The 24245-nt window shown below is 52.4% G+C and overlaps 1 protein-coding gene across 3 annotated transcripts in view; it reads left to right on the forward strand.

The window, feature by feature from the left end:
- MED27 (mediator complex subunit 27) overlaps positions 1–24245 on the forward strand; it is a 172518-nt gene that overhangs the window by 130579 nt on the left and 17694 nt on the right. For 2 of the 3 annotated variants that reach the window (XM_024562011.3, XM_045196710.3), the window contains exons 5-6: positions 14077–14184; positions 23984–24025. In XM_024562011.3, the coding sequence (XP_024417779.1) occupies positions 14077–14184; positions 23984–24025 (150 nt within the window). The remainder of the gene's footprint in view (positions 1–14076; positions 14185–23983; positions 24026–24245) is intronic. The other variant, XM_045196712.3, reaches the window with a different exon arrangement.

Below are 24245 nucleotides of genomic sequence, written 5' to 3' on the forward strand. Positions count from 1 at the left end.
GTTGGTCATAGACATTGGGAATATAAGAAAATTCCTTTTTTCTGCTCAAAAGTCCTTTGTAATAAAGTGGGGCTTTTTTTTTCTAAACACAAGATGAAAATACTTTTCTTCCTTTTCCCTCATGCTGGTGACAGCGTTTGCTTCAGCTTTTAAGGCAACTACTTGCTGCTCATACTCACTCTTCAGAGCCCCCATTTCTCCGGCCCGTCAGCTTCGGAGAGGGGAGGTTTGTCGGGCAGACTTGGAGTAGGGGCCGTGTGGCTTTTGCCTTAAAGTTAACCTCCACGCTGTTAGCACCTGTTTATTCTGGATCTCCTCCCACTACGCCAGCTATTTCCTCTCAGCCTCCTTTACAGATTCCTCTGCCTCTCCCCAAAGCACAGGCGTGTCCCACCCCCAGCTGGACTCTGGGGCCTGGTCCCTCCTCTGCCTTCTCCTGCCTCCTAGGTGATTGCATACACCCTGGGGTTGACTGTGTTCTGTTTGCTGGTGGCGCCCAAGTTGTCACCTGTGGTCTGGGTCTCTCCAGACTTCAGCTGCCTGTTGGCGTTCCGCTTGAGCGGTGGCCCCTGCATCATTGAGCGGCACTTCCCTTCTTCCTGTTGCCCCACCTGCTCTTCTTTCTCTCCCCCCTCACAGCCACTCCACTGGCACCTTCTGTGGCTTCTTCCTTAGAAGTGGATCCAGAGCCCATTGACTTCCCACCTGCTCAGCCCCACACCTGGGGGCGTGGTCAAGCTGGTGCTCCCCGGGTCTCTGTACCATCCTCCCACCTGGCCTCTCCGCTTCTATATTGCACCTCTGTGACCTCTTTACATGCTGTTGTCGGAGAACTGTTTTTACCCTGTCTCTCCTCCACCCAGATCGCTCTTCCAGCTCCCCTTCGCACTCAGAGACCCCGTGCCATGGTCTCTAAGGCTCTTTGTGACCTGTCCCCTCCCCCGCCCAGGACCTCCCACCCCACCTCCTCCACTTGCCCCTGACGCACCTCCTCTGGCAGCCCCTCTGGAGCCCCTCAGGCCTGCTTCTGCCTCAGGGCTTTTGTTTCCACTGTGCCCTCTGCTCCTGCTCTTCCCTTCACCTCCTGAGAGGCTGCCAGGTCCTCCCCGACCACAGCACCCTGCCCTCCGGCCCCTCTGTCTCTGACGCGCTTTTTATTTCTTCACAGCACTTTCTCCACATGGCATGTTACTTACTTACTAGCGTACCGTCACTCTCCACCCGCTAGAATGTGAGCTCTGTGAAGGAGAGACTTTGTTCTGCCCACTGCGGCTCCCCGCACCTCTCATGGTGCCCGCCACACGCCGCGTGCCAGCCGACATTTACTAAGTGAACAGGTGCTATTTTGCAGTGTGATCTCACAGCCCTCAGCAGTGGGTGCTGCTTGGAGAGGGAAGCGGTGTCCCTGGCACCTAGCGAGTCAGTAGCCAGGCTGCGGCTCCACCTCTGCCCCCTTGTGCAGTGCGCGTTCTCTCTGCTCTAGCACGTGGCCTCGCGGGTCGGGGTGCCTCTGAGGCACGGCCAGCCCGCTATGGACTTACCATGCCTTTGCAGGCCCGCGCAGGGATTCTGCCCATCGCAGCTGCAGACTGCTGCTCCCCGGGATGGAAAGGCGGCTCGGCGCCGGGTCCTGGCTCCTCTGCTCTCAGCCGTGAGCCGTCTCCTGCGAGACTCTGAGTCCCCCAGGACACCTGAATTTTATCACACTCTCTCCCGCTCCTCGTCATGTTTTCAGGGCTTACAAGTGCCCCTGGCACAGAGGCCACCTTGCACATGACTGCTGAGAATGAAGCCCGGGGCAGAAATGGTGCCGACAGTTCTTCGTCGTTTCATTCAGAAGTCCACCCCAGTGCTGGTAGAGGGAGGGGTTGGGGTGTCTGATTCAGGTGGAGTGCAGTGGGGCTCCTGCCTTGCCTGTGAAAATACAGACTCCAGGAGAAGTTTCACAGCTGCACCATCACAGCGGGGCTGAGGTGCCAGGAAGCCACCAGGGCCTCCCGAGCAGGGTGACAGAGAAGGGAAAGGGGAGACCTGTCTTGATTCTAGAAAAGCCATGGGTAGCATTGTAATAGTTGCCACCAGCAAAGATGCCTGCCGTGTGGTTGGAACTGTAATATATGCTCATTGATTGGGCTTTCACACCAGCCCCTCGACGCGAGGTGTTCCCACCGTCTTACGGATGAGAACGAGACTCAGGAGGTCATGTTAAGTAGTGGGGCTGGGATTGGGAGGGGAACCCAGGAAGTCCCAAAGTCCTGGTCGTGTCTCTCCCCCTCTGCACTGTCCATGGAAAGGCCACCAGGTCAAACAAGTACAAGAAGCTCCCAGTCAGTACTGGTCGCTCTCTGGGCGGGGTGGGGGTGGGGGGCGATGTGCTGAAGTGAGCCAAGGTTTCTTTAACTGCTTCTTGAGAGAGCCATGGTTTCCATAGCATTTAATTTTGGTGGGAAATGCGTTCTGAATACACTTCTCACTCCCCCAGTTCTGTTTTCTTCTTTCACACAGGCTTTATCTACTGATTGTTTTGTTGATAAATTTAGCGTGCGGTTGGGACTTCTCTGTAGACTGTACCTACCCTCAAAGGGAGAGAGGATTTATAGTTTCCATTCATTCTCATTAAAGTTGGAACATTTGCATCTTAACTTTTACATCTTGTTCCAGGAATTTTAAGCAGATTGATTGTATGGAAGTGGGTCGTATTAATTGCAAATGGGCTAGACATCTGCTCACTAACACTGAGTGATTTTTTTAGCTGTTTTGTTTTTATATATGTTCTGCCGGCGTGATTAAGTGAGGGCTGTCAGTGATGCTGTTGTGGAGACCGGGGTTTTCAGAGATGTGTAATGTAACCATAAAAATGAACTTCAGAGGGAATCTTTGCAAGTTCTTGAACTGGGAGCAATTAGACGTCGTAGAGCTGATGGATTTTTATCCACAGTGTCAGGGAGCCGCTTTCCTGGAGCTGCCGTGGGTCTGCTGCACATCGAGCCCAGCTGCAGCGGGTTCCCAGCTCGGGGCCTGGGGGTACGGGTTGGAGGGAACAGCGTGCTGTCTGTTTCTACCGCAGGCTGTGAGGTGGGGAGGGAACGAGGTTGGGAGCAGTGTGGAAAACTGCCATCCAGGCTGCCGGTGACTGGCTGAACAGGCTGGTCGCTCCTTTCGTGTACCCACGGAAGTGTGGGTTTCTTGCCACACTAACTGTTGAGGAAGTGGATGTGTGACGCGCGGTCCGCCGGCTCGGGAAGCGCTCCATGGTTACACGAGGCTGAGAGACTCCTTGCTTGCGGCCCCTTCAGGGCCTTGACTGCGCTGGGTCAGGTGTGACCCTCCAAGGAGGGTCACATCACAGTTTCCCCAACCCTCTTGACCACAGGTGCCGTTTCCTTTTCGTGGGATGCGCTCTGGGACACGCTGTCGTGGAGCACTTCCTGAGTATTCACATTAAAATGAGGAACGGAAGAACTGATTGATGCCGTCTGGGTCATTCCATGAACTCAGGTCTCAGGTCCCTCACTTGGGGTGGCTGTGGTGGCCATTGTGCCACCTTGAACCTGGTAGGGTCTGGCTTCTTTCAGCCTCGGGTTCCAAGCCGCCAGTGCCCCTGGCTCAGCTGGGGCCTCTGCTTAGCCATGCCTGTCTGTCCTTGACAAAGAGAGGAAGGCGACCCTGCCTGAGCAGCAGTGAGTGGGGAAGGACTAGTGGCCACATGGAAGAGGAAAGCATTCTAGAACAGGTGACTTTTCTGGCACGGTCTCCTGACCCTGCTCCAGGGCTGCGCCCTGCGGGGGCTCAGCCAGTGCTTGCTGGGTGAGTCAAGGGCGCGGCGCCTGTTCTTTGCAGGAAAGGCGTCTAGTGTTGGCGCTCTGTCACGTTCTGTCCGGGTTGCGTTGTCAGATGTACCGAATCTTTCACAGCTAGAACCAAAGGTTACGACAGGCTCGCTTTTCTGTTCCTGCAACTAGCAGATGTGCCTCACGCAGAAGCACCTGCTGTGCATGGCCTGGCTGCATGGCAGGTGTCCTGGGCATCGCTGTTCCAGGAGTGGGAGTGGCTTTGAGCTGATTGATCCAAACCTGGGCTCTGTCTCTCCTGGAGCCAGTGACAGAGAGCTGACAAGAGTAAGGGGTGATGTCTGCTACCATGGCATTGAGTGAAGCTAGTTGGTTCACAAGAAGGTGAGGCTGCAGTGGCTGCAGTCTGAACCTGTGACCTTGACCTCATTAACTTCAGACATGTGAAGCACCAGCATCATCAAAACTGTGCAGTACCGTCTGACTGCCAAAATCCCTCACCTCATGCTTCGCGGGACTGTCTTCCCCGTCAGCCCCCTGCTCCCGCAGAATGCGGCTTGCTACCCAAAGGAAGGATTGCTCGCTGCCTGCAATGTGATGTGGGGAAATCATTTAGAGCACTTAATTTGTGTTGACTCTTTATCGGTGCACTATTGCAATTAAGTTAGATTAATGAAAGGTAAATTCCAGTCTATGTATGAAAAAAAATCTCTTGTAAAGGCCCTAATTAGTATGTGTTTATTTAGCCTCTCATGGTTTAATTGCATCCCATCTTGCTATTTACAAACAGGCGTCGTTAAAGAATAATGAGTGTGTGAAGAGCATTAATACTAGCAGCAGATGAGATAATGGAGGCTGGTAGGGAGAGGGAGGGCCTGAGGGGAGTCTGCTGGTTTGGCATTGTATTATTTTCCAGTGAAGGAGAAAGCAGGATGAGTGATCCTCTGAACCAGTCTACCAGGGGAGGACGGGGCGGACGGTGTGCGAGGCGGCAGCTTGGCCTTTGGCTGCAAATAGCTGGGCTGTTATTAATTCGGTAGCCTGGGAAGATGAACGTGCGCTCACACAGCTGTCTGTGGCCTTAGCTGCCAGGGATTAGGCTGCAGCTTTCTTTTCAGCCCTGCATTGCAGGATGTCTGCGCTTCGAGTCAGCGAGGATTCCCAGGAGCTGAGAAAGCCGTCTGAGCCATGGGTCCTCCGCGGGCTGCTCAGCCCATCCAGTGAGCAGCCTTTGAAAAAGCAAATCCCAGTGTAAAGTAAACCAAGAAGGATGTTTATGATACTTCACTGGCACCCCTGATGTCTCCTTCCAGTTTTACATACTTTGCAGCCATTTCTTGAAGTTACAAAGCAATTTTATCTTCTTTTGATGGATCCTTGATCATTTATATGCTATTCTAACCTGGCTGAAGGGTAGAAAAGCTGAACGCCGAGTGGGAAAGAGATGACGAGGAAGGAAAAGAACCCAGTAGTAATAATATGTTCCTGTCATCCGTTGTGTGGCTCGCCCGCTCTTGGTACAAAATAACGCCTCTCCTGAAGGAGCAGAAGGAGGGGCAGAGGCGCTGAGCCTGTGGAGGCGGCGCCCAGCACCCTGCTCACAGAACCCACAGGCATTAGCCTCTGCGAGACCAGCGCCTCAGTTTCCCCGAGGTTCTGCCTCTTCCGGCTAACCCCCTGTGGCTGTGTTCTATATAAATGCAAATTGCTGCTATTCAAACTGTTTTAACGCCCTCAGCTTCTCTAGGGATTCCTGGGTGAGTTGAAGTCCAGGGCTTAATTTGTTTAAAATCGGGTTATAGGAATTCACAGTTTTCAGTACATTTCTTCAAACAAACTAGATTAATTTTAAGCTACCCTAAATAGAAAGGGAAAAAAAAAAAGTTTTTCCGTGCTCTGACTACTGCCTGGGTGTAAGGACACGGCCAGTGTGTCCCTGCAGAGAGGGGGACCCGCCCGGCTTGGGTGCAGGTCTCTTTGGATGTCGTTAACTTGCAGCTGTTCCTTTTCAGCTCACAGAACTGTGGGGCATGTTTTCCCGTTCATATTAATTGGATTTTAAAGTGACCTTGTCTATGTATTGATTTGAATTAAAATTTTCTACATCAAGGTCAAGTTGGCACACATCCTACAGTCAAAAAATAGTCAAAAGCCAAGTGCCACTTAACAGGGTATCGACAGGACAGGTGGGGATGTCAAGGTCTGGGTCGGCCATGGGGGCGCCATGGTGCGCACTCCCCATGCAGCAGAGGTGGCGGGTCTGGGTGGAGGGACCCCCTCTGCCTGGACTTGAATCTGTCTCCTGCCTCTTTGGGGGAACAGTACCCCTGAGCACCTCAGAGCCCAGGAAATGCTCAGGGGTGTGGGTTTAGGATGAGGTTTCAGCTCATCTGAGTTCATACAGACAGACCCCCCTGTTCAACTTGAACTACCCAGCCAAGACCTCATCTGTGAGTCTGTCTCCAAACTGCCCACTTAACATCTCTGCATGTAGGTTTCAGCAGTATCTCAAATTGAATGAAAGGGAAGTGACTCCCCCCCCCTTTTCTTCCCTTCTCCTTCCTCATCTCACCTCAACAAAGAGCAAAACCACCGACTTGGCGCTCCAGCCAGACACAGCCCTGTGCGGCCTCGCGGGCTTGCCTCGCCCGTGTCATAGAGCCAAGGGAGAGCCTGCTTTTGGGGGGGAAGACCCCAGGAGCCAGGGGAGGCCTGGGTGGCACTATACGTTGTTTGCAGGCCATATCTACCAACACCCCTGGGGGAGTGCTCATCCGCACAACCGCCCCCACGTTCGGGACCTGTGGTGATGGGGCAGGTGCTGAACAAGTATTTTGGGTGGTGGAGCCAGACAGCTCAGTGATGAGGCAGCGCCCGCCCTCCGCCTCCCCGGAATTCCTCGGGTACACCGGGAGCCCCACCAGTGCTGCACTCAGGCTGCTGCAGTCATGCGCCACTTTTATCACCTCCGTCAAGGTGGGAGCCACATTTGGCACTTCCTGACCAATCTGGGCTTCAGTTTGCACCTTTAAAAATGGGAGCGCTGGGCCCTGGCCAGGTGGCTCCATTGACTGGAGCGTTGTCCCGTACATCAAAAGGTCATGGGTTCAGTTCCTGCTCAGGGCACCTATGGGAGGCAACCAGTCGATGATTCTCGCTCACATCAATGTTTCTCTCTGCCTCTCCCTCCCCCTCTCATTCTAAAAATCAATGAACATATCCTCGGGTGAGGATAAAAAAACATGGGAGTTAGACAAATGATTTTTCAAATTCTTTCCGGCTCCAAAGTTACACGATTCTCTGAACCAATGTCCGAGCCCAGTGTGTCCTACCGTAGTGCAAACACTTAGTTATTCATAGATAAATGCCTATTGGGACCACTTGTAACAGGGTGCAGCCGGGGGGCGGGGCTCAAACAGGGATTTGTAATGGGGCCCAGAACTCAAGGTGTCCAGGAAATATTAGAAAAATATATATATATAAGATATCCTCACCCCCATCAGTCTGAGTTGGGGGATGGGACACATGGAGCAGGGCCATCGAGAGCTGTTTTGTACAGCAACAGCTGTGCAGCTAACCTCTGGCATGGTCATTTAACATATCTATAACCTTTAACTGGTTTCACAGATATGTCAAATAGCTGTGGCCATGCTTTGAGCCAGGGGGATGGGAGTGACTTCAACCCAGGATGTAACTGAAAAGCAACTCCCCCTGGTTACAGCCCCTGCATGAGAGCTTGGAGATGATTGGCTCCATGCCATGGGGCCATGCCTGCCCGGACTTACTATGGCAGCCCAGTAAAGCTGGAAGAATACAGGGATGCTGGCAGGTGTAACTGATTGTAGGAGGAGTCGGAAATGGGGCTGCAGAGGAAGGTTGGCGCGCGGATTTCAATCCAGCAGCAGCCATACCAGGGAAGACCATGCAGCTTTGGCAGAGTAGGTTGGGACCACGCGGCTTTGGGGTGCTCCCTTTTGCCACATGGCCTAGGCAGCGGGAGAGACTTTGCCTGGAAGAAAAGGGGAGAAGGGACTCTTGCTGATGGGCTCTGAGAAGGTGCCACATGGCTCTGTATTAGCTGGAGATCACAACGGCGACACAGCGGATGGTGCCGGAACCGAGGGGCTGCCTGAACCACGGACTTCTTCTTTTCCTGAGATATGGTACCCCGACTGGGCAAAGGGGAGAAGGAAGGATTGTGTGCATTTGTGGGTATTCTAAAGAACTTCAGTATTTTAATGAAGAGATTAAGTCATTACTCTAAGTCTATATAACTAAAAAAAAATAATCCCTTTCCTTTTTACCAATCTCTAGCATGGAGTGACAGCTTTCCCTGGCAGCGGGCAAGGTGAACCTAGTACAGGGTGGGGGGGACCCCCGGAGCACAAGGGTGGGTCCATTCGGTAATAGTATATCGTTCACCCCCCCCCCATCAAGGGTGTGTTCCGTGACACACTCACTTCATCTTCTCTTCCTCTGGAATCGGCACAAAGAGGTAGGTTCTTAGCACTGAGCCGAGCTGTAGCTGTGCCCGTGTGCCTCCCTCCCACCCCCACCTTTGAAACTACACTTTGGAAAACTAGCACTTACAGTACCGCAGACCCCTTAAGGATGCCTGCATATTAGACTCCTGCCTTGCTTGTACCTGGCAGGTAACCTCTGTGGGTGGCTGGATGGCTGGCTGCTTTTTTTTTTCACGTATCCCTCCCCCAAAGCCGAGGTCAGCCACGCAGCTTTGAGTGACCGATACTGTGCTCCCTTCACCCCACCCCCACTTAGCCTTTGTGGCGGTCAGGCCTGCCGCATCTGGTCCTGGGTTCCTCGTGCAGGTACACTTTTAGTCAGCTCACGTCCTGTATCCTAGACACCGATCCTGCTCAAGGTCAAAGTGCCTTTCCCTGCTCGAACCCCCAAGGAGCAAGGTTTCAAAGTGGCCGGTGTCTCATGGCCCACCAGCCTAGACAGCCTCCCACTACTGTATTTGCTAAGTTCGGGTTAGACAGCATTTGGTGGCAGGCCGGAAATAAACGTTTTGCTGTTGTCGTCACCTTTGTTCCCACCTTGCCCTCCTGCCTTTGACTTGCCTTCCAGAGCAAACCAGAAATTCTCTTCATGGGACACTGCTTGGCAGGCGACCACTCTAAGACCACAGAGTCCAGCCCCAGTCACCACCCCACAGCCGGCCCTGATGAGCAGCTGGGCAGTGACAGCATTTCTAAGGGCACTTCCCTGGGAGGCCGGTGACCTGCTGGGAGGCCCACCAGCTTCCTGCTCCAGCCACCTTAGCTCCTGGTGAGCAAACACAATGCCTTCTTTGACTCCTCACAACTTGCTATTGAACACTCGCAGGGACAGTCGCAGGAGGAGTGTTGAGTGAGCTCTTTGGAAATGTGCTGCCTAGTATAGAAGAAGGGTTACCTTGGCAACAGCAAGCTTGCTTCATTACCAGATGGCATTAGCTTTATTTGTGGTATTCCAGAGCAGTTGCCAAGAACTAACCTGTAGCCCCTGTCACTGGGCGTTTTGCCTGTGGCCATGGCCAGCATTGGCGAGTTTGCAGATGGCGTCCATCAGCCTGTGTGTGAGGAGGCATTGCCATATGCATCTACCAAAACTCCAAGGTCATTGCATCCTGGTGCACCCAGGTCTATTAAAACCAGCCCAGGCCAGCTACATGAGAACCTGAATCATTGTAGAGTGGCGTGAGGGCTGGAAAGAACGCCAGAGAACACACACTGAGCCCCGTCTCAATGGCGGAGCTTCAGCAGCTCATCCTGCCCTTTCTACCATACTGCGCTCTGCGGAGAAGTGGAGGCTAGCGGCCGGTTCGTGTGGTTGTGCGCCGCACCTGTAGCGTGCATCACATGGGTCATCTCGTTTAATTCCCCCAATAGGCCCCACTACGTTTCCCAGCCGAGTGAACAGGCACAAGAGGTTGTTTGACTTGCCCTTGGTTCCACTGCCTGCAAGTGGCAGATGTGAGACCGCAGCCCAGTGCCCTTGGCCGTCACACCTAACGGCCTTCTTTGGGAGTCATCAGGAAGCAAGGTTTTGTTCATGTCGCAGGGCACAGCACCACTGTTGGCCACTCTCCGCAGCATCCCTTTAGCCGCGGGAGTGGCTGCGGAGAGGTGAAATGGACGTAAGTGCAGGTCTGCTGTGTGGAGGCAGCGCCGTTGCAGGCCCAGCTCTGACGCTAACTAGCCTCAGATCACCTCCTCTGTGAAGTCCTGGTGGGTCTGGGCAGAGCCACTGTGGGGGTGTGCTCCGGGCCGTGCCCGCCATCCATGCCTCGTCTTGTGGATGCCTCACACACATTCCGAGTTGGGGCTGTCGTCGCCTCCAGGAGGCGGGAGGACTCAGACCTGGCTCCAAAGCCTCAATCCGGTAGGCTTCGAAATTGTGTATATAGTTTCATTACTGACCATGTTAAAAATTTAAAAAGCCCTGATTCTATGCACATTCAACCCAGATGAGTGCCCGGACCTCTGAATCCGTACGACGACAAATGACATCTGTCAGAGAACTTTGTGGATTCGAAAGGTGATAAAAGTAAACCAGAGCAAGGCTTCCTGATCCCGACTGTCTGTGAGCTGCTCTGGCCCAGCAAGTGTGCGCACCAGCTGTTGGGGTGCTCGGTGTGTGAATGCACGTAGGACGGGGCAGGGGAAAGGAAGATGTTCACCCTAATTCAGATTCCTACAGTAAAAAAATAAATTCAGCCTGTCGCCCTGGCTGGGTAGCTCAGTTGGTTAGAGCATCCTCCCAATACGCCAAGGTTGCGGGTTCAATCCCTGGTCAGGGCACATACAAGAATCAACCAGTGAATGCATAACTGAGTAGAACAATAAACTGGTGTCTCTCTCTTTCGCTGTCTAAAAATCAGTTTAAAATTTTTTAACCTATCAGAATTATTTGCTCCTCTTTCCCTAATCGTGGTCTTGAAATACCATTTCCCACTGAAAAGAACCAGGGCTGCTGGAGGAAAGGACCTCAGGCAGCACTTGTGAAAGACACCCTGGAGCGTCACACCCCAGAGAGCAAGGAAGCATCCGAGAGAGCAGGGTGCGACGAAAAGGCCCCACAGCTGGGGTGCCCGCCAGCCACAGGCAGGACGGTGTGAGCGTCAGTGGGAACAATGAGCATCAGACAAAAACACGTCAAATGTGTATAAATCTATGAGTTTATAATTATGTGAGGGGAGGGAAACTAATCCCATTACACTGGAAGAGAACGAGTGAACCCTGCATTGTTTTAAGAAGTGGTGGGTAAAGAAAAAGAAATGAGCAATTTACCCTGCTTTTTCTATGGAACGAACTCTACCTCTGGGTAACCAAACTGTAGATGAGGGGAAGTTCTTCTTACAGAAGCGCCCCAGCTCGTAAATGAAAACGGAATGATCGCTGTGGAACGTGGTGTTGGGAACCCTGGTGAGTTAATGGGTTGCCCACTGCCAGCGACACAGCAAGACACCCGACCTCGCGTGCCTCCCGTTGGTCGGCTGTGACACTGCCCGTGAAGGAGTCTTGACGACAAAAAAAAAAAAATCAAGCTTGAATCCCATCTAATCACCCGTTTACAGGAAGTACAGAGTAAGGAGCATGTGAAGGACTCCACAGGGAGACTGTCAGCAAAACCCAGACTGTGGAAAACTAGGGGAAAAGTAGCCCAGTTCCGTCACGGGACTAAGTGAGGTTGGTAGTAGGGAGGGGATGGCTTTCGTTTAGGAGAGGCTGCTGGGACCTGTCTGCGGTCACGTGGCGTGGGCCGTGTTCGGATCCTGACACAAGCGAACTTTCACAGACGCTGTGGGCGAGGCTGTGGGAACTTTGACTGGGCTGAGCGTCGATAATATTAGAGGGTTTCTGTTGTTTCAGACATGGGAGAAAACCACGGTTAGGCTTTGCTATTTTCAGAGCCCTTGTCTTTTGGAGATATAGAATGAAATACTTACACATGAAATGATACCATAGTTGTTATTTGTTTCAAAAAACTACTGGAAGAGAAAAGCAGGTAGGGGAAGGGGTGAAACGAGGTTTGCCAAGATTTATAATTGTTAAAGTTGGGTTGGGTCCATGGGAGTTGTTTATACCATTTCATTTATTTTTCTATGTTATTTAAAATCTTTTATGCCCAAGCCGGGCTCAGTGGGTTGGAGCATTGTCCCATGCACCAAAAAGGTCGCGAGTTCGATCCCTGGTCAGGGCACATACCTAGGTTGCAGGTTCAATCCCCAGGTGGGGTATGTATGAGAGGCAGCTGATCAATGTTTGTCTCTCATCAATGTATCTCTCTCTCTCAAATCAATAAACACGCCCTCAGGTGAGGATTTTTTAAAATCTATAATAAAAGGTGTAAAGAAATAAATTGATACTTATGGAGGGGGGTGGATTTTGTTTTACTTTAATAGCCCCTATTGCTAGCAAGAGCAGAATGAAGTAGGTGTGTTCATACCAATCTATGGCAGATTGTGTCAAAAACTCTAAAATATTTGTATTATTTGCCTCAGTAATTACAATTCTACAAACCTATCCTCGAGAAATAATCCCAAATGTAGTGAAAGCTTTGTGAACAGAAATGCGCATTGCAACCATGAAAAATAAAAAAGAAGTTAAATATAAAATTTCTGGTATTTTTAGTGTTTTTCCCCCTGAATTCCAATTTAAGGAACTTGAGAAATTACGAAGGCAATTTGTCAGTTAATTAAAATCAACTAGACTTTGGGTTTTTTAAAGGAAACAGTTGCTTAGTTATCCTTGCCTATAAGCAGAGAGAGTTGAAACGTGCAGTTGAGTCCAGTGGCCCGACATTGGCCCTCACTGCAGCCCACCACGAGGCTGCTAATCTCAGTGCTTATACCACAGAATTACAGCTCATTCCTTTCCCTCCCTCCCTCTCTTCCTGCCAATAAAAGGCATGTAACCTAGAGGCAGAGTTGCTCTTCCTGCCCTTGTGGTTTGTTGGCATCCTTAAGTAGTGACTTCCAGTTGTGTAAGAAATGACCCTTTCAGGGTTACATGGTATAGCAATAATTAAACGTACTATACAGAAATGTAAGTGTACGGTTAATAAAGTAGGACATTTTTATTAACATTCTTTTAAATGTAAATAAATGCACTGCACCTTCTTCTTGCCCAGTTCATATTCTGGACCATTGCAGGCATACAAAAATTGGAGCATCGCCTCAGAGCCAGAAGTTAGTGCAGGGGTGACTGTCAGGGAGACCGGGGACTAATCAGGGAAAGAGAAAGGGTGTTGTGGAGGACAGCTGGTTGAACAACCACAAGGAATGGGGAAACAAGGAAAGAGAGGTGGGCTGGCGCCCCAGAAACAGCCGCACGTCGGAGATGCAGGGTGGGTGGGGACTGCTCTTTGGGGTGGAGGCTCTTGTCCTGTGCCCGCCAATGGGATTCCTTTCAGCCAGTTCTGTGATGTCAGCCTCATCGGTACAGCCCGACTGGGGCCCCGGTGGGTCCTGTGCTGAGTCCCCCCTCCAGGGCCTCATCTAGGAAATGGAACAAAGGGTTACAGGAGCCCTCCACCCCCCACCCTAGTGAAGGAAGGGGCCGTTTCTATTCGTGGTGTTAGCTATTCCAGCAAGCACAGTGGGGTACTTTTTCCCTGGCATATATGAAACTGCATTTTTTAGGTTTTTTTTTTTTAATCCATGTACTCCCTTAAAGTTCTAAAAGAATAAAAGCACTTAAATGTATTTCCAGGATGATGTTCCTTTTTGGAGGTAAAACTCAGCTACTCTGCATTTATCTTCAGAATTTATTTGGCGTTGCTTCTCCACTTCTGAGCAGCCGTTATAAATAAATAGATGGTCCCACCAGGGGTGTTTGGTGCATGCCTTTGGTCTCTCCTGCACTCCCTGCATAATCCATGGGTGTACGTGGGGCCATGATGTCTGGTGAAAACGTGTGCTCACCAACTCCCAGAGCACCAGGAAAGCCTTTGAAGAAGACACCCGTAGGACAGAGAGTAAACTTATGGAACCTACCATGAGAGTTTATAAGCCCAAACCACACACACTTTCAGGGCGGCTGGAGGAGCTGGGGCCTGCACCTTCTTTAAGTGGTTACGGGGAAACCTGTTTTGCTGGGAGTTTGTTCCTAAACGCTTTGGAGTGCTAGCGCCAGGGGCAGCCACCGTGCCCTCCCTCGCGTCCCCCAGCGCGTTTCAGAAACAGGAGGGAGAGCCCATCTTCTCGTCGTCTTGCCCGGCTGTGTGATTTGCATGTTCACGTGTCAGTGTTCACGTTTGCACACACATGTTCTGACAGGTGACCTTGGGGAAGGTGTTAAAAGTGATTGTCGTCATGCGGAGCCTGTTCATTGACCGGACGATTGTGAAGGGGTTCAGTGAGAATGTCTACACGGAAGACGGCAAGGTGAGCACACCGCGGCTCCGCGTGCCTTGTCGTGTCAGTGTCATGTGTCTATGTTGTGTCAGTGTCGTGTGAGTCGTGTCTGTGTCATCTCGTGTCAGTGTCGTGTCAGTGTCGTGTAGTGTCAGTGTCGTGTGTCTGTGTCATCTCATGTCAGTGTCATCTCGTGTCAGTGTTGTGTCCGTGTTGTGTCGTCAGTGCCGTGTGTCAGTGTTGTGCTGTGTCCATGTCGTATTGTGGCAGTGTCATGTGTCAGTGTCGTATCTGTGTCGTCTCGTAGCGGTGTCATCTCATGTCCGTGTCATGTTGTGTCATGCCGTGTCTGCGTTGTGTCGTCAGTGTCGTGTCAGTGTCATGTGTCAGTGTCATGTTGTGTCTGTGTCGTGTCAGTGTCGTGTCATGCCCTGCCCTGCTGTGCCGCGTCAGTGTGAAGGGGGACCTCTACAGAAGCATCTCTCTCCCTGTGCACTTCCCGTCAGGCTCCTGCTACCCGCTTTAAGCCCACCACCCTCAGTGGGATTTCTGATCTATCGCCTTAGACCCCCGTCACCTCTTTAAATGTGTCTTCTGAGGAAATGGGTTTTTCCTGTTGCGTAGTCGCGCAGCACAGCAATGCCCCAGGGGTCAGCATTTGCTTTCCCAGAACCACGAGGAAGAGTCGAGCTAGTCCAGCATGCAAGCTGCCAACAGTTTCTGTCCAGGAAACCGACAAGTGGCCCTCAGCAAGCTGCTTGTGCACAGCAGCCCATACTGAATTCCGCCAGTGAAGAAGATAGGTTGTTTCCACAGGTGATGTGTTTCACGGAAAGTTTGCCTGCCTGTTTCTAATTGCCCGTGACGGCACACTGTCCAGATGTCTCTGTCCAGAGCGTCGGAGGACGCTAACGAGAGCTGACAGCGCTCACTTGTGTTTGCCTCCTGAGTGCGATGAGCACTCTGCCCAAGGGGCCCCCCGGACGCACCCTGGTCCCTTCCAGCAGCTGGGCGCTGTCTCCCTCTCTCTCCGGGGCTTTCCCCTCTCTCGTGGATCCCACTTCAATTTAAGCGTGTGTCAGTGCTAGCACTCTCCACCAACGGCCACATGACCATGAGGATAGAATGTCCTTAAGTAAAAAAAGGTGGCGCATGTAACTTAGCACGTAACTGTGGATATATTAGGCCTGACCCGTGAAGCCCGAACTCTGCATTTCAAACAAGCACCCCAGCATTTCCACCTCTTGTGCTGGCATCACCTTAGTCCAGGTCCCCTGACAAGTTCTCATGGCTTTGCCAGGGATAGCAAGCTTTCCTTGCGGGGGGGTTTCCTTTTTCTTTTCGGAAAAACCGGACTGACTTTGGAGCTAGTGTGGAGGGTAGAGTCGGTCATCGGGGTGGGCAGGACCTGTTGTGAGTGTGATTCGGGAACTCTGGTGGTGGTTCTGACCGAGACCTTCTGGACTGCTCAGCAGCAGCAGGGGCAGCGCCCGGGCAGCGCGTCCCTGGCCGCGAGCCCCAAACTGGTGCTGGTTCAGCAATGTGGTCCTTGTTGCCAGTGTTCACCACGGTCGGCAGCTTTGTAGTCTCACCTGGTGTCAAACAGCCCTTGTCCCCCAGGAGCTTAAAAGTGGGGAGAGAAAGAATACACGCCTAAAAAGTTAGGTCCGAATAACGACGGTGCTGTGAGAGGAGGCAGCAGATCCAGGGTGCGGGTGGCGCCTGCGCTGGATCGGGATCACCAGGAGTGAGATCGTCCACGTGGTAGTCACTGCGAGGGGCCAGAGTAACTCGGACAAAGCACTTAGAACCCCTGCTGCCTAGTAAATGCCCAGTGAATGCTGCTAGTATTTTTATTTATTATTATTATTATTATTATTATTATTATTATTATTATTAATTATTCTGCCCTGGACTCCCAGATTTCTGGGTCCTCGTCTCCTTGCTCATGCCCTTTGGCTGCTCTCATCCACCCCTCTGGTGTCACGTGTCACTCACACCGGGGTCACTCCTGACCTGCTTTTGTGTCCCACTTCTCCTCCCCAAGTGTACTCAAATTTAGCCTGTCCCAAACGAAACTCATCTTCTCCCTCCCTAACTGGTTTCCATCCAGGGTTCCTTTCTTGGTTAATGGCACCACCATGTAATTGCCCATCCCTTCCTCCCCTCTCTCCTGTACCTAGCCTGCCAGTGGGTTCTGGTGGCTCTCCCTCACACACCTATCCCCGGCAGGTTCCTCCTGTCCTGCCCCACTCCTCTGGGGCTTGTCATCTCTCAGCTGGGTCCCCGCACTGGCCTCCTCACAGCCAGTCTCCAGTCTTACTCCCCCCGCAGTCTGTCCTTCACTGGGCTTCCAGAGCTGTCTTCCCAAAGTGTGACTTCCTGCTTTTTGCCATCATCCCATTGCCCAAAGCAGCCCTCCCACAACAGGAAAGGGGGTGTTAACAGACATTAGGCCCAAAGCAGTCCATAATCAAAAAAGTTTGAGACGCTCGGGGTTAGAGAAAGTTCAATAGGTCTCTTTGCTGCAGAACCTCCCCAAGACTTTGGTTTGCTTGTGGGCCTTGTGCGCCTCCCAAGAGGGGTGTGTAGTATGCAGTGTTTTCCTGACTCGTTCTCCACCAAACTCTTCTCCTCTCCCTTCACTCTGAGAGCATGCTTTGACATGCTTCGACATGCTTTGACATGTGTCGTGCAGAGTGCACTTCTGAAAGCGTGGGTGTGTAGGGCATGGCCCACTCTCCTCAGCCAGGCATCCAGCGGTCCGGCTCGCCTCCCTGACCTCAGACATGCGCCACCTTCCTTCCCCGCCTGTCGTGCTGCTGTGGCTCCCAGGACATGCTTTACTGTCACCCACATTGGCACCCTCTACGCCCTTTGCTGGGGTTGCGGTCACCTTCTCGCCCACCTGATAAACTTTCCTCTCCCGTCACCCAGGCCGAGTGCCACCTGCTTCTCACTCCGTCCCCATTTCCCCAGGGGCCTCTCATTGGGGCACCGTCTCTGGGGACAGTAGGCCTGGGGCTTCCTCCGCTCTCAGCACAAATTATCATCGTTAATATATCCAGAGCGTTCAGGGCCCTCATTTTCCCTGACTAGAGTTAGCAAATCATGGCTATTTCTTTACATATCTATCTTGCAGTTAATAGAAATACTAACATATGGGGTATAGAAGGGATCCAGCCATGGAATATGAAAAATGGAGACATTTATTGAAGAAGATACAAGAAACATTTTACGTAGGACAATGACACTTCAATCCCCTTCAAAGCAGGCACCTTGGGACCTCACACAGTTCTCCCAATCTCCATCAGCTGCCTCGTCCTATTTTCTTGAATCTCATCAACAGTCTGAGATCTCTTCCCTTTCAAAGGTGATTTTAGTTTGGGGAAAAACCAGAAGTCTCAGGGAGCCAAATCTGGGCTATAGGGGGACTGAGTCACCTGGGTGATCTGATGTTTTGCCAAAAATCTCTGCACAAGATGTGATGCATGAGCAGGCATGTTGTTGTGATGAAGCTGCCAATCACCAGTTGCCCATAGCTGCAGCCTTCTGAATCATCCAGATAGTTTCTGCAAAGGAATGTTCAAGTTTACTTAACACAAAATTGATGCAAATCCGTTACTCTACTCGCTCAGTCATTTTGAATGCCACAGCCACACAGTGCACACGCTCACTCAGTGGTGTCCACTGCCCCCACTGACTAGCACAGTGAAGACATCAATGTTCACGCATGTGCGTTCCAGTCCATTTGCCTTGGCTGCCAGGTTACATCGATGTCATACAAACTGCTCTCGTTATGTTAGCGATGGCTGGACTTTTTCCGGACAGACCTCTAGTATTAGCCTGGAGGCATTGTGCCAAAGCAGACCCTGCCTGTAGTGGTTATGGAGTCCGGGCTCATTTTCCAGAGAAGGAGGCTGAGACCCAGAGCGGCAAAGTGACTGGCCTGTGGTCACCCCCAGCCAGCTCACAGACCTCCCTCTTGCAGGAGCTCCTGAGGGCCCTGACTCTGTCCTGTGACTGTCTCTTGAGGAGAGACCTCAGTGCTTAGGCCACAGACACCTAGTAACGGGGGGGGGGGGGGGGGGGGGCCCGGAGGTCACCAGGGAGCCCACGTGGGCTATGAAATGCCTGCTCTGGAATGGCAGGGCAGAGAATGAGAAATCAGAGATGGGCACTGAAGGGAGCGGTGGGGAGTGAAGTTGTGAGTGGATCAGAGAATGAAGGACGTGCACGCGTGTGCACACACATGTGTTGGCCCAGGGAGCAGTTATCGGGGCCTCTGCTCATCAGACGGGGAATGCGTGCATCCGGGAGTCTGCACCTGCCGCAACTCATGCCGCCAGGCCGGTGAATGGGCCCCTGTTCCCTTTACAGCTGCGGGCACCGGCCCAGGAGCTGAGTGGGACCCTCAGACTGGACTGGCCGGGCTGAAGGACCAAATCCACTGTGATTTTAAAGGTGCATTAACCGCATTTGGCAGAGCGGCTCTCAAATGACTGCGGTGCCCAGAATTGAATCCTAGCCGATCGGATTAGGCCCTTTGTGCAGAGCACTTTACAAACGATAAAAATAAAGCCACGCAGCTATTAGTAGTCTTCTGCTCCGAGCGCTGATGCTGGTATGTGGGAACTTACACGCACTGATGTGCAGAGAAGCATTAGTGCAGTCCCCGTGTGCAGATGTCTGGCTCGTCCCAGATAGAATGTAACAGTGGGAAGGAGCCCTTGGCACTCCAGGTGCGGTCTAGGAGAACACACCTTCGCTTGCAGAGCCCCTGGACACCCCTGCACCTGCTGAGCCGCTGGTGGTGCCCGGGCCCTGGCCCGGGGCCATTGGCTGCAGTTTCTGAGCACAGACACAGTGGGCGTGGCCAGGAAAGCCTCTTGGGCTTACAGGCTCCGAACTCCTGTGCATGAATCGTCTGTGTCCTCTAAACCCAGAGCCTCCAGCACATTCTAAAAGGTGCTGTGTGGCCCAGCCACACCCCTTCCCAGGCCCTGCAGGCTTCCCTTCAGAGCCGCAGCAGGGCTGGCCCTGTGCAGCCATGGTGGACCCTGCCCTGGCGTCCTGCCCCCTTACCCGCGGTGCATGTTTCTGATACCCAGCAGCGGCAGACTGCGTCCTCTGATAAAGTATAAAAATGCGCTTAGGACTCACCGACCCGTACTCACTGCAACCAGAGAGGTACAAGGAGCTGTGACTCAGCACGTTAAAGGGCAGGTTTGAGTTGAACACCCAGCCGTTGTCCTGATTTTACTACCAGTCGGACTTAACTGGAAAAGTACAAGGGTCTCAGTTGAGTTTATCTTATTAGGGGATTTAGGTTATGTTAACGCTGTAGCTTAATTAAGTATCCCCTATCAATTAAAAAAAGAAAGAAAGAAAGGCTGCTTTTAGCCTCCTAGCGTACGAGAGGAAGAGAAACGGAGGTATCAAAGGGAAGCTTCAAAGACAGCCAGTGCTGTCTCCAGGGTAATTTCTGATCCCCGCATTCTTCCCACTTCAAAGTTTGGGAGGGGTGGGTTTGGGTTGGGAAGCTTGAGTCTAGTTTCTCTAATAAGTGTTGGCATCAGCCCCGTTTGATACTGGGTGCAGGGACGTTTTGATTTGGTGCAGCCTTTGAAATTGTTCTGGTGACCTTCAGGAAAACGGCCTCTCGTTACACGTGGGGGAAGGGCGCAGCTGGAGAAGGGGTCCAAGCAAATGGCGGGCAGAGGGCGCCGGGAGTCGTGCCTTCAGCAGTCCTCCAGTAACAAATGCGTCCTGGCTGAAAGTGGAAGTCCGAGGGTGGCAGGCCTGTGGCACTGCACTTTTTGGTGAGACTCACTCTTTCATCCTCCAGGGGAGGGGGGTGCCTAAGATGACCAAACAGAAGTTTACGGCTTGAAAACCTGGGCAGCCATGGAGAAGATGAAGCCGCTGATAAACGCTTTAAAAGCTGACGTCCCTGTGAGGCTGACGAGTTTTATTTGGAAGCGTCAGTTTCAGATAATTTATAGTTCATTGTATTGTTTTCTGAAATGAAGAATTGATCACTTTCTGATGCGCTGCCGGAGTCTTCACTTGCTGCTAATGCGTCCTAGTGTGGTGCTTGTCACCCTGCAGGCCTTAGAGCCGAGTTGTCATGCTGAACTTGGCAAGAGTGCTGCCTGAAGGTCGGTGGCAGCCCAGGGCTGGGGCTCCGGTCGCCGTGCATCCAGAGTCCAGCTGAAAGGCCACCTCCCTGTGGGTTGCGAGCTGCACCTCTGGAGGCAGCTCTGGTTTCTGGCTCTCCACCACACATGAAGCCCGTGAGGCTGGACGAGCGGCTTAGCTCTCTGAGCCTCCGCGTCTCCATCTGGGGGTTGGAAGCCAGTGTATCATCCCCGTGTGGTGGCTGGGGGCGCCTAAGGAGAGAACGCAGGTGCCACGCAGGCTGCCTGTGTTGTCAGGGAGGGGCGCCTGCCTCGGGGGTTGTGGCGGAGGCCGTAGGGGCTGGTCATCGAGGTGGTTAGAGTCTCCTGGCCCACTGGTGTGGGCTTGCTCTGATTTTTCTTTTCAGTATCACTGTCACCATTTCACTAGTTCCTCCCGTACCTCGAGAGGGCCTTTGCTTCTCGATGACTGACCGGAAGACAGCCGTGTCTTTGCCAGAGCACTTGGTCGCCAGTGGCGTCGGTTATTGTTTAACTGAGGACAGACCCTACTCCTGCCCCTGAAGTACTCCCAGTCCCCAGAGCCCCGGACGCTGCTCCCAGGACTGGGTTTTCAGCCACCAGTTACCCTACGGTTGGTTTTTCCGTTTTGAGATCTTTCTGGTGCTTGCCCTTCTTCTCCCTATTACTCTGGTTCAGAATAATTTCCCATTCATCGGGCTGAAAGTGCACAGCTTCCAGAATACTCCTGTTTGAATGCCGCACCAGCAATAATGGGTAGCCCTGCCGCCTTTGCAGCAGGGGAGCTGGAGCTCATGAATATTCACTCGGGTCAGCCCCGGCTCCCTGAAACCCATTTCCAAAATCTTCCTAGCCCTGCGGAGAGGCAGGCCACCGACCCCAGAATGCCAGTTTCAGTGTCTTTCTTTGGCGTAAATCTAGCAGAAAATCAAGTACGAGCCACCTGCTGTGCCTTCCCAGCAAAATCAGAACCCATTGTCATCGGAGCCCTTTCTTACCTGAGTGCACCTGGTAAACGCGGCGTATAGTCCAGCGTCTTTCTGCCCCAGATGGTCCGAACTGTTCCCCAGGGTCCCAGATAATGCAGTTAAACTGCCTTTCAAACAGCAGCACGCTAGATAAGCAGGGTGTGTTTTGAGAATCCACAGCCAGCCTGAGAGTCTGGCTCCAATTACACCGACGCGCATTTCTCTCCAGGTGATTTTTCTGTTAAAACTTTTGCAGTACTGAAGGGTCTTTTTCAAAAAAAATAATAATAATTTCACCTTTGAAATAGAAACTGTAACTTTTCCATCTATCTGCAGAGTCTTCCTTTTCCCTCCATCCCTGGCCCCGTGTTTGTATCTGGGTGTGCCTTGTACAGTGGGCACAGGCAGGAGGGATCAGCAGTGGGGAGGACTTCAGAAGATACAGCTGTGGGTGTAAAAACAGCAGGAAAATGTATCAGTTCCAAGTTCAGACATGGATGTCACTCTTCCTAAAATTTGGATTTAGAGTCTTTGTCATCCCGGCAGTGATTCGGCAGAACTGAAAGGCACAGAACCTCATCCGTTCTGCAATTCCTGGACCGTCTTCAATGCTGCGTTTTCTAAGCCCCAGGCCAGACTGAGGACGGGTCCAAGCCTGGCTCTCCCCGCAACCGGACGCCCAGCAGGGCCGCTCGGTGCCTGCTTCGATCACGCAGGGAGTTCACTCCCGGTGTTTCCCCTGAGCTTTCCTTCAGACTTACCTGGAAAGAACACGTTACTCGTCCCCTAAAAATTACTAACCTGTCAAGTTAAATGCCTAAAGATTTTTAAAAATTCTTCCCCTGTCATTTGGTTTCATAGGGGGTGGGAAGGAGGAGCAGTAACTGAAATTGACGCCACCTTTCTGGAGAACAGTTCAGCCAGGATGGATGGAAGGAGAGGGGGTGCTGAGGGGGCTTTTGTGGAAATGCAGGAAGGGGAGGTGACCGGCAGTGAGGGTGGGGAAAGTTGGGTTTGAATGCTGGTCAGTCAGTCACAGCTCTTCTGTGATGTGTCCGGGACTTGGACCGGCTGGACCTCCGCCGGTCCCTGCAGTGGTCCTCAGAGCCGTGGGGACCTTTCTGCCGCCCTGAGAGTTCTCAGACAGAGTGAAGTCTCCGTAACACCAATCGTGAACAGGAAGAAGCCAGCAGGACTGGGCAAATCATGTGTCTGTTCACAACCCAACTTTTAATTTCCAAGGGCTGTTTCAGAAAACCAAGTTTTGGTGTTTTCCTCTGAACAGAACTGTCCCCTGCCAAATGCCACACTTCACTTCCTGTCTTAGAGAAATCTTCCCATCTCATTGCTTCTCACACTCCCAGGTGTTTCAAAATCAATAACACAACATACGGACGTAAATATCCACGTCTCAGGTTTCCACCTTGACCACTGGCCGACCCCAAAGGCAGGTTCCAAGAGGCCCATTGACCAGGTGCTTCAATTTGCTCAACTCTTGAACCCGCACATTAAAGTTGACTTTTTGGCGCCCGGGGACCTACTGGCGGCCCCTGTTTAATCTGCGCCATCCTCCAGCTCTCTCCCAGCACTGCCTGGGGGCGATTCTGGTGTGGCCACACTCATCTGTCCTCGCAATAGCGGCAGGGCATAGATCCAATTCCTCCTGCAAACCTGTGGCTCCAGAGTGCTGCTGCCAGACTGACTGGGCAGGACCCAGTGTGGCCTGAGGAGGGCTGGCCAGGCTGTATGCAGCCGGACCTCTGCTCTCCCCATGTGACGTGGGGGCCCCAGGTCTCGGTCATCTGGAAAGCGCCACTGGAACAAGCGGGCGAGCGTACCCTGCGGCCCACTCCTCACCCACCCCTGCAGACGCACTCGGGGCGGGATCCAGGGCCTGTGCAGGGAAACACGGACAGCTGCTGCCGGGCTCCTGCGAGCACCGTCAGGCAAGACCATCAGAAGGGGCCTCCTAGATTACCTGGGCAGTTGAGAAAGGAAGGGGGCGAACAGGACCCGCCGTATGGGCTGTTCTGGGGAGTCGGGGAGAGAGTGCATGTGGAGGCGCCGTGCAGTGCTCACCGGCCGGGAGATTTTCTCCACTCGCAAAGACCGGCTGCAGCTGTGACATGCTAGGGCCCAGACAGGACAGCGTAGACACAGGAGGTTTCAGGCAGTTTTAAATGCTGTGAAAAGTTAAATATTTTGAAAAAATAAAGAGAATCCAGGTAACAAGTATGGGAATAACATTTCAGACAGAGTCACTGGGAAATGCCTGTCTAAGGTGACTTCGGAGCTCAAGGAGCTGTGGGAGGAGCCGTGGGAGGGTTCGTGGGGAAAGCAGTCCAGGCAAAGGGCACAGCGAGTGCAAAGGCCCTGAGGCAGGACTGACCTTCGGCCCCTTGAGTGCTGGGAGAGGTCCGAGGTAGGAGTCAAGGTCAGGAGAGTGAGTGGTGGATGTGGCTCCTGGGGCCTCGGACGTGGCCGGTACCTCCTGGTGACTTCTCCATATCTCTTCATTAGTCTCCTGAAGTCACCGAAGTCACCAGCATTTTGAGCAGGGCGTTTAGATCCTTCCAGCCCCAGGGTGGTTATTCGGTAATCACGGTCTTTTTCCAAGCTTAGTAACAGTAATTGGGATACCATTCTTTGAAGTCCAGAGTCTAAAATGAATGCTTACGGTACCTTTTCTCTTTTTCCCAGCTGGATATATGGTCCAAGTCTAACTATCAAGTGTTCCAGAAGGTAAGCTGTACTCTCTGCTTCTCACTCGAGAGGCAGTAAGGGAAGTCGGAGTGCTTTGAGGGGTAAACAGTGGCCTTTAATGCCAGCCTTTTTAAAAGCGAAAAAAGCGAGACACAAAGGCCGCTCCCTGTGTGAGTCCATTCATAGGACAGTCTGGAAAAGACCGGAGCTCCGGGAATGCTCTGCGTCTTCACCATGGCGGCAGCTACACAGCTGCGTG

The sequence above is a fragment of the Desmodus rotundus genome, chromosome 1 (assembly GCF_022682495.2).
Source record: "Desmodus rotundus isolate HL8 chromosome 1, HLdesRot8A.1, whole genome shotgun sequence".
In the NCBI taxonomy this organism is placed as follows: Eukaryota; Metazoa; Chordata; class Mammalia; order Chiroptera; family Phyllostomidae; genus Desmodus; species Desmodus rotundus.